This window comes from Anneissia japonica, unplaced genomic scaffold, assembly GCF_011630105.1.
Source record: "Anneissia japonica isolate Jap-2015-1 unplaced genomic scaffold, ASM1163010v1 scaffold5350_len443212_cov192, whole genome shotgun sequence".
Lineage (NCBI taxonomy): Eukaryota > Metazoa > Echinodermata > Crinoidea > Comatulida > Comatulidae > Anneissia > Anneissia japonica.
The window spans coordinates 168811-187327 of NW_022717468.1; the positions used below are offsets into that span (position 1 = coordinate 168811).

Consider the following 18517-nt stretch of genomic DNA (forward strand, 5'->3'; position numbering starts at 1 on the left):
GGTTCTGCAACATCCTGAAAAACAATTTGTGAGAGATTAGGTGTGATCTGATGTAAATTATTTAAATATATAAAAATACTGTAGAAACCTTTTATTTTACATTATTGCATTGTAATTAGTATATTATACTATCAAAAAAATTGGTATCTTTAAGTTTTGGTACAAAAGCATTTTGCTTTTACCATGGACGTATTATTGAGGAGGAGATCACTCGAAAGAGCTCTACGCACGTAGCGCTATGGAAATGAGCCAAGAACGAAGCTGCTGCAGTGCTTGAAGAACGTTTGCGCGATGCATTTGAAGTCTAATGTGTTTCCCGCCACCAAATGCTCAGCAGGCTTAGATTACCAAAAAATTGAAAATGGCAAAATGGAGAGCACCTTCTTTTCTCAATGCGCACTACTTATAGACAGTCACTATGGCAGCACAATTGTTTCCAACTTGATGCTAATACATTTACAGTATCTTTCATGAAATACCAAACATATATTTCTACAAAAAAGAGTTTCAAATTTAATGGAACATTTACATGAGCTTTAAAAGTATGGCATATTTCAACTTGACTTTCCATAAATTGGATAAAACTTGATAATTCTAATTTTAGCAGATATTAATTAAGGAATGATAGAGGATTATAATAAACTAAGTCATTTTAGTGTGAATGAGTGTGGACTATTTGAAAATTCAATCCAAAATCAGTGTAATTTTCAGTTTTACGCTGCCTTAGCTTTATAGATGAACCAATAGATCTTTAGACAAAATTATGATGAACACAGAAGTAATTGTAACAGAAATATTTTGCGGACTCTGTTCCTGAAATATACATATAAGAACATCAGGGAAACATTGTCAATTTTGAAGATTATTAATGAATTAAAATCAAACAGTTTATCACACAACTACTGTGTTGAAGCGTATAAAAGCATGTCGTTGCCAAATTGTTGCTAATGAAAAAATGTTAATAATAAGATGATATGCCTGTGCGCAATCTAAAGGCGGGGAACACATTAGTTTGTCGCTTCAAAGGGATCTGTTGCCAAGTGATCTCCTTCTCAATAATACCTCCATGTTTCTACCAACATCCTCAAAGAGGGAACCATGTCCTGCAAACCTAATATGGTGGAGCCAGCAATTTGCCGACACGGTCCCAACAAGTACATCACCGGGTAGGTCAAAATGAAGTAGCAACCCAGGATTTTTGGGTAAAATTTCTGGTGAGTATTAAAGGGATGGGTCTCCTTCACTGCAGAACGAGTTAAGAATGGAAAAAAATGTTACAGTACTTGTAGAGGGAACTGAACTGACAATATCTTTTATTAGACAGGAAAATTAACATATTTACTCCAATGACCGCCTTAACAGGTGGTTCATGCTTGTTTGACAGGTGAAGTGCTCCCTCATCACTCACTGGCACTGTCACTGATTGTTGATGGATTTGGCCAGTGGCTAAAGCAGGCACTTTTTTTTGCCAGGACTTTGGGTCCCAACTCGGCCGAACGGGCCCCTCAATGAGCAAAACACGTCGAAAAAACATAAATGGAGCCTGATGAAGGCTTCTTCGTTATCTCATTGGTTGGAATACTGTGAGATTGTATCTTCACAAGTACAAAGACTTTTAGCGAGTATTGCTACCTAGTTATGGATCAATGTATACAGTACCTCCGGTAGAGATCAATCTTCTAATTTCTTTTTTAATAATGTTCAATTCCCAGGTGCCATTGTTCCAAGACTGTGATGAGGCGTTTGTTCGTATGCTCGCCCTCAAGACTCACACTTATCTATTCACGCCTGGAGATGTTATAGTCTACGAGGGTGATATGGGAAGGGAAATGTACTTCATAAGGCGCGGTACATGTGAAGTAAGTAAAACTTAATTGTAATAAATGAATGTACTTTTACATTGTTTGTGCAATATAATTTTTAGAATGATTGGATATTTTTTTTTGTAAACAGGCTTGTCAAAGAACAGCATTGTAGATTGATTGTTCTGTAAATGGAACTTTCTGCTAAGCTCTACCCCAGGGGTAATGTTGCCAAGGTCCTAAAATATGAAAGCTTATATGTTCCATCAACACATGCATTTGTGGGTAAGGCACATATTTCAAAGTAAATTACTGCCCTACTACAATGCCGAGTATTCATCATTAAAATGATTTAATTCAGGGTTATAGTATTTTAATGTCATTTTGCTTAGTCATAGTTGGCTAGAATAATATTTTTTTTCTTACAGAAATGAACCACCATTTAAAAAATAAATAAGTTTAACTGAAAATTAAAGCAATTAAAAGTATAAAAGTGTAAAATTTATTTGTGATAATTGTAAGCTGCAGCTAAATTGCAAATTGTATCACTGTAAAGTTGCTTTAACAAACTTACAAGTGTTGTCATCAAGATTACAACTGCACATGTCATGGAAAGCGCTTTAATGCTCAGCCAGCCAGTGTTCACGAATCACTGGTCTTGATTTATAAAAGGTATTTATGATGAAAATCGACCTGTCATAAATTTGACATATAGGCAGCACTTAAAATCAAATTATAACTACAATAATTACAAAAGTTTGAAGAATTACAAAACTGTGAAGAATTAATTATACTTCAAAACAAGAGGTTGATTCAATATTATTCAATATTAAATACTTTGCAGCAGAAATCATTAGGGCATAAATTATGAATTTATCCAGTATCATAAATTGTAAGAGTGGCGAATGTAGGAATAATATTCGCATAGTATTCTAGTAATTTCATTTCCATTGAAACACAGTTGATGTTGTGATCACTGTTCTCGGGTTGTAATCAGAAGAGTGTGGGAATGCAGTTTAAAGTATTGTCACACTAAAACAAACCAGACAAATAAAACAAAAAATTAGTAACATGAATACAATTCAAAAGGTTCAAAATAGAGCCATTCGAACTGTCTTTAAAGTTCAGCCTCACACCCCCACCAGTTCTTTTTTTAATACCATAAAAATGATGACAGGTGCACAACGCATTCAATACCAACTTGGCTGTCTAGCTTTTAGTGTTCCATCAATATTGCACCAAGCTATATATGTGAGGTCTCACCACGAAATGAGACGCATCGTTGGTGAAATCATATTGAGATATTCACCAAAACAAGCCAAAGTCAATATTTTACAAAATTTTGATGTTAATGTTTTTGAATAACTTGATACTTATATTTATGATTGTATAGTTTGTAAGTGAATTTTCTTGCCAAAACAGTGTTCTCTGCACATATTCTGTCATTCTAGTCATATTATTTGTATAGGTTAGTTTATCTTTGAGGCTGATTTTCTTAAAACGTGATTCTTATACACCTAAACTTTAAATGCTAACATCTCTGGATTTACATATAGTAGGGAAGCCATTCAAAGACCAAATGAAAGCTTATAAATAAAATATAAACTCAATTTTTGAATTTCTAACCATGAGACTCATTTTGTGGCGAGACCTCACATATGTGCAGAATCCATTCAAGCAATTGTCCCACAACATTTGCAATTACAAACGGCAATTATTTTATTTCTAGACCACATTGTGAAATATTTAAAAGCTGTTTTAGTTATGAGGGTCCAAATTTATATAATTCTATTCAAACTTTTATTCGTTTATGTACAGTTAATCTTAATTGCCTTAGTCGACTGTGCCTAAGTCGGATAATTTCTAAGTCGATTTTATTTTACATGCCAAATTGTTGTGTTTTACATTAATTAACAATCTGTAAGTCGAATTTTATCTAAGTCGAATTTTATCTAAGTCGAACAATATTTCAATGGCATTTCGGATTCGACTTAGGCAAGTTCAACTGTACTACGTTTGCTACATTAAAGCTAAAATTTAAACTATATTTTATACTTTTTTTGTAATTCTTTTTATAACATTTTAAATTACTGTATGTTAAAGTGTTTTTTACCTCATGTATTGTTTGAGGGTCACCCTCTTGAAATATGGTATTACATATAAAAAAAAACTGATTAGTAAGCTATAGGTTTAAATTTCTTACAAAGGTTGAGCTACTGTTATGTTAACTATATTACCGATAATGTTCTTGACTGTGTTATTTTGGTCGTTTTTCAATAGATTGATGTTCTGCCTAATATTTTGCCACCAATTGATTTCTTTTAAACTATACAGATGATCTCTTTTAGCAAGTATTCAGAAACTAAAATTTGAAAATTTATGTAATATTTTTGAGCCAATTCAATGTAAATATACCGTATTTCTGAAAAAAATAAATTGTGCTTAAGTTCAGGTTAGACTCCAGAAAAGAGTATAATAGGAGGGTAGAAATACAATAGAAAAAGAAAAATTAGAAAAGGTTAATCACCGTAGTTTTAAATGAGCATAGTCAGCTGCGCGAGCATGCATACCGAGCTGCCTCAAGGCATAGAGACTAGTTTTTTCAAGCGTAAAAGTTGTTACCACAATTGTTAGCATAACAAAAACCAAAAATTAAGTTAACAATGTGCTAATTAATATGTCAGTGTGAAAACAAAACACAGATATAATACGTTCAAAAACATTGCAGATTATCAGCCGTACATATTTAGCTTTTAAGTCCGAAATGACAACCATGAACACATTGCATTATGTAACTCAATCTCCATCCTCGTTTGCCTCTAAGCTAAGAAAGAAAATGCGTGGGTTTGCTTTTATAGTAGGACTTGCTGCAGTCAAGCATTTTCCCCTCACTCAGTAATGTATTTTAAAAGTCTTTTGTTGATTCATTCACCTAAATATACATTCTTTGAGTTGGTCTAATTTTAAAATCCTGTCCTTGGGGAGAGTACAAGACTGTAAAGTGTATGGGTCTATACTGTGTATGTACCTTGATTAGAATATTCTGTTATGTTATTGATTTGTTAATTACCATTTTAGAAGGGTATCAAGGTTGTCTGCAACCATACCAGATTGCTTTAGCATGTGAATTAAATTGATTGTTTTAATTAGACAAATGTGATTAGCAGTAATGAAAGTAGTAGGCCTAATAATAACAATAATTAGGACTCAGTCAGAAAGCAACCGAACAGTAATTAGAGGGTCTTTGGTTTGAATCCTGATAGGAACAAAGCTTTTTCACAAAATGTATTATTACTATCTCTGTAAGCATTTCTCTATCCTAGGTGAATAAACAGTGTTAAAAAAAAAAAAAAAAAAAAAAAAAATGTCATCATTGTACCAAGTATAGTCCCTCAGAGATTGGAACTTGCAACCTCTAAATAGAGAGCTGATTGAGCATTATACCTTAGGACCCCAGGACCTATTGGTATATTATTGCAGACCTATTCACCTATTTGTTTTAAATTATAATGATTGCAGTGCTATGCAAGGCCTAGCTGTATAAATAGAAGTATATGTCTACAATAGACATTGACAATAGTACAGTACATTTTGCATTATCATTTCTTAACACACCTTTATACCTTTATAATTATCTATGGTTGTTATGTAGGAACACAATTTTAATGTTGCATGACAGCATATGGTGAGAAGCAATACTTTAGTGTTAGGTTAGCAATATGCAACCATTTAGTAATATTATGCTTTACGAAGCACAACTAATAATAATCCTAATATCTTTAACTTATGAGAAAACCTAAACTGCACTTTGTGATATCAACCTGTTTCATATTTAGGAGAAAAAAGTGTTCTGCTACTAGCATCTCATTAGTTTTCAGAGATTGCCTCCCAACTATAGTTTGTAATCATTAAGCTTTATTCTAAGAATCATAATAGGAATTGGAATAGCATTATGTTGGTCTCAATTGAACTGAAAATTTTGATCGATAGATGTAACTTTTTAAAATCCCCACTCAAACATTCTAGAGATTAAGCCAGTGGTCAAGGAACTTTCAAATTGCTACAGTAATGTTCAAGTAATGATTAACTTAGATTTTTGGTACAATATAACATTTAATTAAATCTTTTGTCAAATATTATATCAACAGTAGATTCGCTATACAGTACAATACACTAATTGTATTTGACAAACACCCACACGCATGATTTGCAAAATTATAAATTCTATTATAAGAGTTTATAAAGAAATGTCTTATACAAGTCATGTTTGGATTCAGTAGAAATAGTGTATAGATTTTCCTACAGGATTCTACATGTTTTTTTAATTGTACTCAACATATTAGAATCCACTGGAAATATTAATTTATACAGGATTCAATATATATATGATGAAAATTATGTATTCAGTATGCATAATTAATAGAAATTATTATTGGATTCAATATTTCTTATATAAGTCAATAAGGTAAAAAAATATAATGATATGTTGGGATTTCTGTTATATTTTACAAATATAAAAAAATAATCTTTTCACAAAAACAATATTTTGTAAATATGACAGGTTGTTTCATTTAATGCATTATTTAATAATAATAATAATAATAATAATAATAAATGAAAACTTGTAATAGCACCGGTATCCTCCACCCAAAGTGGCGCTCATGGTGCTTTGTGCACTAACAACCGGAGAGCAGCATAAAATGATATCTGACTCCACTGATTTCTTGCCCTACGCTCTTGAAGCAGGTTTTGATAGAAAATATAATAGAATAATGAAATAATTGTTTCACACAACACGCAGCATCCATATTAAATTTTGGGCTTGCCTTTAATGCTTGTTGAAAATGAAACATCCAGAGTTGCTCATTCTGTAAGTGGTACACACAGTGCAGAATGTTGAGCAGTATGACATGACCTTGGTGAGATCAAGATTGTTTATGTCATTGTGACTCATCTTCTCAGTTAAAACTATTTTTATGATGAATCATGATATAGAGTAAAATTCCCTAAAGTACACTAGCCTGTCATGCCTTAAGCTCAGACACTCACTGCACCCAACGATTGTTGGCAGACGCGATTCGATTGAGAATGCAACACCACAGACTTCCACCGACAAACAGCAGACGGTGTTGCGTCGTCTGATGCTCACAGGGAGAGGAGTTTGATTCGTCGGTCCGACAGTTGAACAATGTAGTGAGTGCCTGGCTTAAGAGTACCTATTAAAGCCAGGCCACAAGCGAACTCAAAAAACCTGATAATTAGTGATCCAGTAGGTCATCATTAATGATTTCATGTATTGAGGTTGCATATTTTCTTCCTGTAATCCCCTTTAAAAATTCTTCCCCCAACCAAATCTTCTCATAACATTACAATGTTACTTGAATTCAAACCTCATAATACAGATTTATAAATGAAAAGAAAAAAGATTATCAATAGCAATTTGAAATCATGAAAGGCTTAAAGTTAAAAGTACATATCTCATTTGTATCCTTTTTTTCATCCAACTACTATAGATCTTGTCAAAAGACATGACTCGTGTTGTAAGCACCATAGGTCCAGGCCATTACTTTGGAGAAGTTGGATTGATCTTTGGCGATTACCGAACGGCAACTGTACGCGCTGCATCTTACTGCGAGGTGTTGATGTTACAAAGACCCGCACTGGATGAAGTACTCGACCATTTTCCTTTGATAGCAAAGTAAGCTCTACACTCACTTTTAATCCACAGTAACAAACTTCTCTCTCAAAAGGAGGATCTGGAAATTGGCGGCTAGTGAATCCACTGTCTAAAGCCAGCACACAGTGCGCTGCTGGTTGTTGGCCGACATGATTCCATATAGACTCAACATCTCGTTGACAACTGCGTGTCTCACCTGGTGTCTCAGGCCCATTACATATGTGTGGCAAATGTAAAATGCAACAGACAAAAATTTCTCTTCAATGCACTATTTGAAACATACTTTTATTGCAGTACAGTACAGTAAAAAATTCTACAAAATTGCAAACCCAGGGGCAACTATGAACATGAAGTAATAAAAAATAATGCTAATTATAAAATAGCTTATAATATTTTATTTCTTGTTGAAGGTTTTCATGATCAGATTAAACAGGAGGATAAAGTAATTATGAGTAATACCATGTAATGGTTGCTAATGGGGGCAAGCCAATAATTCCATAATTCTTGACCAATATCACACTCTGTTTTACAGTAAACAACTTATTCATTCCTTTTTTACTTTATTCCTGCCAAGACATCTTCTTCTGGACATTTCTTTCCAATTTCTTCTATTCCCTCTTGATCTCTTTGCTGATTTTATTGACATCAGTTCCCTGTGCCATAGCTGTCATGATAGAATCATGATTGGGATCAGTAAGTCTTTATGATCATGCATTAACACAGTTTGACGATAAATATCCACAGTTGACGTTATTTGAGTATATACGTATCTATCTTCCACCAAAAAAATAAAGGCCTCCCTCGAATAAATGCCTCCCTTGAATAAATGGCACCTCGAAAACCCTTCTCAACAATAAATGCCCCTAGCGTTTGTTCAAATAAATACGATAGTAATCAAAAGTGGTAACTCGTCATAATGCATCAATGATTGAAGACTATGTATGCAACTTCTTCTGGGTTCTTCTATCCTTGTTTTTCCAATTACATCTGTTTACTTGTTTTTATAAACACGTTATATCGTCACTGCGGACTTACTAAATCCGCATACGCCTTAAAACTGAAAGAAAATGCATACTTTTGGAGTCCGTACTGAGCCCAAAAAATCCACAATGAAAATATAACGTGCTTATAGGGACCCTCATATTTTGTGCGGTATAAATGCATAACCTTTAACCTTCTAAAACCTGTCAGTGGTTTCTGTTTAAGATGTTTTAAGTCTCATGTGAGGACTGCATGCAATGACTGCAGCTTCATCAGTAATGTTCATAATAATAGTGCTTAAGTCTTAGTTCTAAAAGCAATTGCATTTCATAACTATTCTAGCCATCAACTTCCTTCTTTATAGAGATTTGTTTCACCACCCATACGTAATTACTCAATGTCATTCCAAAAACAGCCAGTCCTATATTCAGACATGCAGATGATCTGATTAAGTGTTTAGGAACTTCATCAGTTGGAAGTGCAGGCATTATGACAACCACAAGAGATGTATTAGTTACTAATTACAATTGACCTCTATGAAACCCATGGAAACAGCAAGTCATTTGTTGTCTTTCTCTAGGCATGTGTCTCTATTGGGTATGTTGATTGTTGAAGGAGAATGTAAGATGTCTATTCTAATGCATCTTTGTGGAAATGAAGATGAACTAAGTATTATCAACATTACAAAAATTCGTCTATAATTATACATAATAACCAGATTGATAGAGAATTGGAGAATGTAAATTTTGGCTATGAAATTTACTAATTTCTGTTTTTATACAATCAGTACTTCTCAGCAACGAAAATGACATATATAGAGAAAGGTAAAATGAAAGCTAGCAAGAAGAAAAAGCAAAAATAAGAAAACAAAATTAACGAAAAGGTAAAAAATTTAACAAAAAAGTCAAGTGTACAGAACAAAAAGAACAAAAGACTATAGAAGGTTTTTCCACAACCCGTCTCCAGATTATTCAGAACAGGGCGGCAAAACTCATATTCCATGCAAGGAAATTTGACCAAGTCACACTTTTACTTTTACTCTCATTGGTTCACTGGTTACCAGTTCATAACACATCACTTTCAAGATTATAATTTTATCTTTATATCTTGGTACCTTTTATTGAACATAATGTCATCGCAGTTAACAAAAATAAAATTTACGTATTCTGAATTGGGACATTAGTTTACAAACATGATAATATAATTAAAAATTACTTAAAAACAACCACCACAACAATATCAACAAACATGAAAATTTATTACTGAAAAAATATATTAAAATTGTTACTCTAAATTTTTAAACAATTGCATATACAAATTCTCAAATTGAGAGTACATTATGGATTAAGGATATCTGTTATATAAATTTCAAATATCATAAAATAATATAAAAAAATCGTTACTACTAAATAATATAACATTAAACAATTACAAAAAATACATTAGGAATTGTTACAAAAATATATATTTAAGTCAAATTTAATTTTTTGTTTTTACAATTTAAAATTTAAACACCAAAAATTGGCAAAGGAAACAAAACATGATGCTGTATCAAGTTACATTGAGGAGGAAAGGGGAGAAAAATTACTTGCTTGTTCATTGGTTAAAGGAGATGGGGTTAAGTAAGCTAATGTGCTATTGTAAAATCTGGATGTACTGTACGGGTTTTATAATAATGAAGTTTAGTCTAATATTTAGTATAATATTGTCACAATGTTGCTGAAACCATTTTCCTGGAATTCATTGTTTTTATATGCCCTGTTTACAAACTGTTTACAAATGATTTTTCTATGTTCTTCGAGAGTGTTAAGAGAGTTTTTGTATCAAGTATAGTTTTTTCCCCAAAGTACATCTACACAGGCTATTTTGAATTTTCTCAATACAATTAATTTGATTTATATTGAGACCAGCATTTCAAACTGGTGCTGCATATTCAAGGATGGGTCTAAGGTAAGACTTAAAAATAACTTTTAATTCTTAAATACTAAGGCCTGCCTTTTTACGTTTTCTAATCATAAATAGTTTTCTATTTGGGCTACTAATAATATCATGACTTTGAGCATCCCATTTCAAATTGCTTTGCAGCATAACTCCAAGAATTTTAACTGAGTTAACAACTTGGAGCTGGTGACTCTCAATTTAAAAAAAGTTCAATTGGTTGCACATTTTGTTTGCTAAAGTAAACCGTCATTGCCTTACATTTATTGGGATTAAGCTTTAGCATGTTTTTATTGCTCCAATGTTAGATGGCAATTCTTTAACTCTACTGGGTGTACTATTTAATCTACATTTACCTGGTCAAACACCTATGGTCAAATCGTCTACGTATTTCCACACATGTACATTACCGCTTCTCATCAACATGTGCATCATTGATGGTGCTCATGAAGATGATTGGCGTCAAAATCATACCTTGTGGCACTCCACCAGATAATGTGATCCATATCGAAAACAATTCTTTATAACATACTTTCTGTTTTCTTTTTGAGATAAAGTCAACCACCCACTCCATAGGAGACACACCCAGTTCTAGCAATTCATAAAAGCAATGGTATGGTCTATAACATCGAATGCGTTCAGTGAGTGTGCTGATGCTTCCTGACTTTTCGGCATGAGATACCATTCATTGATATATGTCAATCAATCAGGCAGGTGGTGGTTGACGTGGCCTTTTGATTACCATATTTGCTTTGGTTGATTCAATAATATGTTTAGAAACCAATTTTTCCACAATTTTTGCTAATGTTGGGATAAGTGAGATTGTTAAAGCATGAAGTGAGAGTGGGTTGGTTTTGCGTAATGGAATTAAATTCTCACATTTCCATTGTGTCGGCATTTTGGCAGTCCACAATGACGTATTGAAAATGTCGTTAAATGGGGCACTAATCTCATAAAACAAAAAGACAGTAACTCTGAAAAGAGACAAGAGACATTTTGAGATTCAATGTTCGATCTATTTGATCATTTTCAAGAATGCTCAAATCTCGTAAGCACACTCTTCCAACATTTTTTGTGGGTGCCATTGGACCCTCCTGAGTTTTTATGCTCTACTATATCTGATACTTAATGGCTGATGCCAGATTTCTTGAACGGAATCAGTTCTAAATCCAGTCAATTCACTTTGTGTGGCTAGCCCGGTCTTTAGAGAAGTGAATAGTACTCAGTGACTACCTAAACAAAGGCTGCATAAGATATTATTTAATGGTATTTTGAGGAGTGGATTGTAGCAAAGGTGTTTACTGGCAAGAGATGCTACAATACATTTAAAACAAGCTGCAAATAGAAATGTTAGTGGTTTGTTGGGTTTGAAAAGTATTCAAATCATTTATGAAGTAGGCCTACTGCAGCGGATAATGCTCAAGTCTATACGAAATAAGTAGACAATCAGGTCATTTTAAAACAGTGACTTAGTTTGGATGTCTTAATAGTTGAAAAGGATTTGTTGCACGTCTTTGTTAAGGGCATCATGGAATCGGTGTGTGCTGGGTTTAACTCCAAAGGATTCGTTGCATATGTCTTCATTAAGGGCATCATGGAATCAGTTTGTGATGGGTTTAACTCCAAAGGGTTTGTTGCACATGTCTTCATTATGGGCATCATGGAATCAGTGTGTGATGGGTTTAACTCCAAAGGATTTGTTGCACATGTCTTCATTATGGGCATCATGGAATCAGTGTGTGTGGGGTTTTACTCCAAATCCCCTTGTACTAGTTTAATCCCAAGGCAAGGTTTGTCAAGGAAACAAAAGACTTTAACACATGAATAAGAACATGAAGGCTGTGTACAAAACCAAGGGTATCATTCACCACATTCACACCACTTGAAGATAAATGGGATGAAGCCAAGTGCCATCTTGACACTGAAGACAAACAAGGTTATTGAAATTTCATCAAACACAATCAAACATGTAATTGCCTTAAGTACCCATTTAGAACTGTATTTAATTTATCAGCTTCCACCAATCTGAATCACTTACTAAGAATATTGAAAGGATTATTTATCCTTTTATTTACTTAATTTTGTTTTTTTTAGCATTCCCATCTGTGTTGAGGATTAGCTGATTTTAGGCACAGGGGAATGATTCAGTACACCCTGTTATCAGTTCTGACCGACAATATGATTTTTAAAGCATTTTTTTCTCCTTTCTTTATTTATTTTCCCTTTGTTGCAAAACTGTTATCCAAGTATCATCACTTTCACATACACATTAACAAATATAATGTGACATCTTGTATTTCTTAAAGTACTTCTCTATCAAAATAAAATTTAACTTGCATGTTACTTGGTGTAACTGCAAAACCATGTCAATTGTAATAATATAATGCTGACAATTTAAACAAAAAATAGTAAGTAAATATTTGGATAGTTTTTAATTTTTTTAAAAAATTTCCATCATATTTAATGAGGGTGACCCTTCCAGTTCAAAGGCATGCCAGTGAGCTGATCAATAGGGGCCTTTGAGGGGCCCATGTATCTGCTTTCTGGTCAATAACACTTGCAAGTATAATACTTTTGCATTAATTAAACAAACTCAGTCACAGTTCTCTTGATCATGTTGGGGACAGATATTGCTAGAAGCTGTGTGACGCAGCAGCATGGATTTGGACTTTTAATGTAGACAATGTAATGGTAATGCTAATGGCTGTATATTTATTAAGCGCATATTACAATAGTCTCTATGCGCTTGAAAGTCTTGGATGTAGAATAAAAAAACCGAGAAATATCCTAAGACTAACAAAATCAAACAACCATAGAGACAAAGAGAAGACAGCAGAATGTATATGCGTATCTACTTATAGATGGGAATAATTTGGGGAAGTATCATGGTGCAGAATTACATGCGTATATAGAAATATTTCTCACTTGTATACAGCGTTCAGAAGAAAAAGTGCCTTGCAGTTCTTTCTGAAATGGATATGCACTATATAAATTCTAAATGAAATATATAAAAATATTATGATCATTGTTGTCATCATTAACATCTTCATTTCCATCAAGTGCAGTAAAATATTCTGATATATCAAAGCATAATTTTACTAAGTATCATGTTTGACATTACCTAGGTCAACATGTTTCACTGTCTTTTACCATTATCATTGTCATTTCAATGTTTTAGGATGTCCATTAACAACTCCCATAATTATCATAATCATCTCAAATTTTACTTGTAAATATTATTCCCTACTAATAATTTGAATGTTTGTTGTCACCACTTTGAATATAATCACCAATAGAAAAGCCAGTTGTTGTAGCCATGGTTACCAAATTTTTACCCTTTGTTGACTGAATACTGCAGGGAAAAAGAAACAACAATAATGGTATGGTCTTGTCTTTTATTTCTGTAGCGCCTTCCACAAGAAATCTCATCTTAGGGCACTTTTTTGAAATATGAAATGTGAAATAACCTATACTGACCAAGACTAAAATCTGTCAAAAAAACAAAAAAACAAAAAAACAGCTGAGAAATAGAAACGTACATCGTTCCCCCAGTTGGCAAATTGCGGGGCAGATATTGATTTCACAGGTGTCAATGATGTGGGCATCTAACTTATCTAATGAACTTACGCACATAAGAAAAAAGCAAACAACAACTATTTTGAGTAAAATGATTGATTTTGTGATGATATAACGTCTTTCCTCAGGCAATTCAAGGAGGCAGCGGAGAATAAAAACCATCTGTTGGATCTGCAGAAGGCTTGCAAGCAAAAGGAGAACCAGGAAGTGCAAAGTAGGTGTCTTTAGAATTATCAAGAACGCTAATCGCAGCATCTACCTAAATCTTGTTTTGCTGATTTGACTTTACGTTAGAGCGTAATCTATCATATTCGCTCATTCAAATTAGTAATTTAAACCTCGGTCAACATTTTTTGCACATTTATGTAATGCTGTTCTATTCTCTTTTTCGATTTCCTCAGATAATACATGATGTCATTATGATGAAACTTTTTAAAATCCATAATGATGTTTGTACATGAATTTCTAATAATTGTGGATTATAACATGATACTTCTATGTCATCCAAGTTCTATCTCATTTAACAATTATGTTTTTACCTTTATGCTTTTTTTTAATTTACATGTTGTTCTTTACAAATGTTTCACCATCATTTCATATATAAATGGTTTTTTATATTTGTGGTATCTGAATTTTATCTCATACACTAGAAGAAATAGAAAATCAGATGTATATATATATATATATAGACATAAACTACGGTAGAATGGATGAAACGACCTGATTCCATGCAGTTATCTGACTGTTTGGAATGAGGTTCTCGCATCAATATGGATCAGCCTGTCCTAATTTGTTCTCATTCTCAGCCACATCTGATCCTGATCAAGACACGTCATTTGAAGCAAAAGTACATAAACCTAGCAATGCATCCGTCAAGATTTTTGATGTGTAAGTTAATCCAAGATAATGTTATAATAAATATGTATAACTGTAGGAAATCACTACACTGGAACTTAGCACTACTTAGATCTACTTATAGAGATCTGCCTAGTGGCAGGTCATTATGCATCCAGTTTTTCAAGGGAATTCTGTTTGCATTTCTTTAAGTATATTACATACTGGACCTCCTTGGTCCCATAAAGAAGCCTTCATTTAAAAACCTCCTTTAAATGAAGATAAAAACATTACTGAATATTTGTAAGTCTGTTCAGCCTGTTATTCTTTAGTGAACCGGCCTGTACTAGAAGGTTTGCAAGTTATGAAAAAAATTTTTATTTTGTTATTCAAAATTGAATATATTTTAATTATCAGATTAATTGTAAATAATTGATTACTTCGATTGATTTTCATTTGATTTTCCCCATAAGTTTTCTTTAGGTAGATAACATTGGCGCCATGGTTTTGTCAATAAAAATAATGAACTTGATGATGATTGAATTTTGTTTCAAAAGTCTGCACGATACCAAGTTAATGTTGCATAGTAATGCAGAATAAATGATGATGAGTATGTTAAAATGAAGTAGTGTAGCATACAATTTTGTATCAGTAGCATACAACATAGCAAGGAATCAAGGAATATTTATTGTCCACAATGCAACATGATACAGTTGAAATTTTCCATGTGCTTAAACTCTGTCTCTTATACACATCTAGATGTGTATAAGAGAAAAATATATAAAATAAACAAAATGAAAAGAGTAACATATAGATTTTTTTTTTTCTTCCACATTTTTTCTTTGTGACTATAAAATTTTGTTACTAAAACCTACCTTAAGGGGAACTTAGACAATACAGAAATTAGAGAACAATTAAAAAAAAACCACGTTAAGGGGAAAATAACATGACGTTAAGGGGAAAATAACACAGATATTCCCCTTAAGTCTGAATTAGCGCATATTATTATTATTATTATTATTATGATTATTATTATTGTTATTGTTATTATTTTCTTGGAATTTTAGCTTAAAATTTTTTAGAGTAGCTCATTTTTGATCATGCTATATAATTACTAAAGAACCTGGCTGCATTATGTTAAGAGTGATCAGTGATAGAATCAATTTAGTCTTTATTTTGCTCTCATTGGTTCCTCTCAATTTCCTTAGACAGCTGATTGTCAATGCGAAACATACGCGGGCCTAGGCCTAGATGTCTATGCTTGGTTATAGATACCCAGATTTATACGAGCAGTGCGCATCAGTGCCGACAACGAGGTTGACTGAATGCTGCTTTTCCCTCTTCCTTTGGAAGCAAAATACAGAGGCTTTTACAATTATTTCCCTGCCTGTTCCATGAAATAGATTAACACTATGAATATATGATTCATTTGCATACCGCCTACCCTGAATTCTCTTTCTTAAAGAAGGTTGATAGCAAAAAAATCTTCACCAACTCGTTTAGTCTAGCCGCCATTGTCTAAGGTTTTCGTGACTTTGTGGGCTGAGCTTCGCATCCTTGTCGACATGTCAATTTCCCCGCCATGCTCCATGAAATAGATTAACACTATGAATATGTGATTCATTTACATACCGCCTACCCTGAATTCTCTTTCTTAAAGAAAGTTGATAGCAAAGAAAATCTTTGCCAACTCGGAAAGTCTAGCCGCCATTGTCTAAGGTTTTCGTGACTTTGTGGGCGAGGCTTCGCGTCCTTGTCGACATGTCAATTATCAATGGCGGATTTGTCAGCCGACGGTAGTATGACCGTTCTGCGTTCAATGCAGTGTGTGCCCAGCTTAACATGTCATTGAGAAAAGCAACTTTATGTTGATAACATAGTACTGTATTTTAAATTTTTCATGATACTTAGCCGTCTTAGAAATATTTCATACTAAATTAACATTTTTTTTTGCCTTCAGGAACACTGAGGACTACTTAAATCCTTTTAGGGAGTTAAACATTTTTGGCAGAATCTTCTCCAAACTTCTAATGAGGTAGGTTCACAGCCTATTTTTAGATTTGTTATGTAAATGTGTGCTACAGTGTACACATATATTTTGAATGAAATCATCAAAAGTGTAATTTTTGTTGTTTTACTAATTATCTGGTAGTGATTCATTGTGTTACATGATATTGTTTAGTTGCACTACATTTCAGTAATAATTTGTTATGTTCATTATAATATAGTACAGTGCAAGACAATTAATAAACATGTACCGTATAAATAAATTGAATGTGTGTCCCAAGTACAGAACAACTGTGGCAAAGTTAAACAACAATTTTCTTATTATGAGCATTAGAATAGTATTAAATATTTTTGACACAATTTTCTTGTCTGTGCCTGTTTTTTTATACTATATATAAATTGCTATTTTTTCATGAATTCTGCTACTTAAAGGCCTATTTACAGAGTGTGGCAACAGAAAGCGACAACATTAGAAAAAATAGAGCCTATTATGCTCTTCATCTATTGTGTGATCTACACCAAACAAGGCGCGAGTATGCAACAAAACAATGCGTCGCCTAGATAGAATAATTTTAAGTTCCAAAAACTGTCGCGCAACAAAAGATATTCTGACCAGTCACTAACTTCCCTCATGTACTGTAGAGACTGCAGAACAAGCCACGATAGTTACCATTAGTCACGGCTGGATTGCTTTTGTGACTGTTGCCACTGTGTCGCTCTCTGTGTAAATAGGCCTTTATGACAGAGAAATAGAACACAATATTTTTGCCAGAAGTATCAAATATTAATATATATTAGAAAGTAGATTAGACCATGATTAAACTCATTCAGCTACTGGTGGTATCTATATTGTGTGCGCTGAACCGTGGACCCCTGGTTTTAAATTCTATTCGCCGCTCTTGCTATGTTCAGTACGTAGATTCTATGTAGCCATAATCATGACAATTTGAATGGCTTTTACTGGTCAAATTATTGGATCTGTTGTCTTTAAAGGTTATAATGACAGACTTAATATACAAAGTAACTAGGCCACTACTTGAGTGCATGCAAACACTGACAATTAGGGTTAGTTATCTCGGATTTGGATTTTGTGTCATTTGCAATGAAAGCAACTATCTGGCGTATTGGATCAAAATGCTGATTCAATTCTGCCTGAAGGAACTCAATATCTCTTTTCGGCCCCTGGATCCATTTCCCAATCCCCATCCTGGTCGATGATATTACGAAAAATTGCCACTTCAATTGTTTACATGGCTATTGGAAATATGCAGTTATTTGCCCCTTTACTGTACATCCTACCATACCTCCATGTTCATACCATTCATACTGACAATTTTGTAGGGTAGTGTAAACACACAGTGCATTGTACAGTACATTATGTGTCTAATCTTATTTTTTAGCAATTAATTAATCAGTAAATATATTTTAAGCAAATTATTAAACTCAATTCTAGATTTTTGACATTTAAGAAATTGCAAAGATAATATATCATTGTCACCAAAGATACAAGATCATCACAATATCCTTTGGGTTAGCCTAAAAGTTCTCTTTGTGCAAATTTTCTGCTTTCTGTGATTGATGATATACCCAACAAAATATGACATCACGTACTTGCGACATTCAGCTTTGAATAATCAACGAGATATGCATAATATCAGTATTGCCTTCTAGCTTTCTTATTGCACTTCATAAATTAAAATAG

At 33.3% G+C, this 18517-nt stretch overlaps 1 protein-coding gene across 2 annotated transcripts in view; it reads left to right on the plus strand.

Moving 5' to 3' along the window:
- LOC117110323 overlaps window positions 1-18517 on the plus strand; it is a 115472-nt gene that overhangs the window by 69644 nt on the left and 27311 nt on the right. For both annotated transcript variants that reach the window (XM_033252992.1, XM_033252994.1), the window contains 5 exons: window positions 1713-1859; window positions 7316-7500; window positions 14103-14188; window positions 14781-14862; window positions 16769-16843. In XM_033252992.1, coding sequence (XP_033108883.1) covers window positions 1713-1859; window positions 7316-7500; window positions 14103-14188; window positions 14781-14862; window positions 16769-16843 — 575 coding nt within the window. The remainder of the gene's footprint in view (window positions 1-1712; window positions 1860-7315; window positions 7501-14102; window positions 14189-14780; window positions 14863-16768; window positions 16844-18517) is intronic.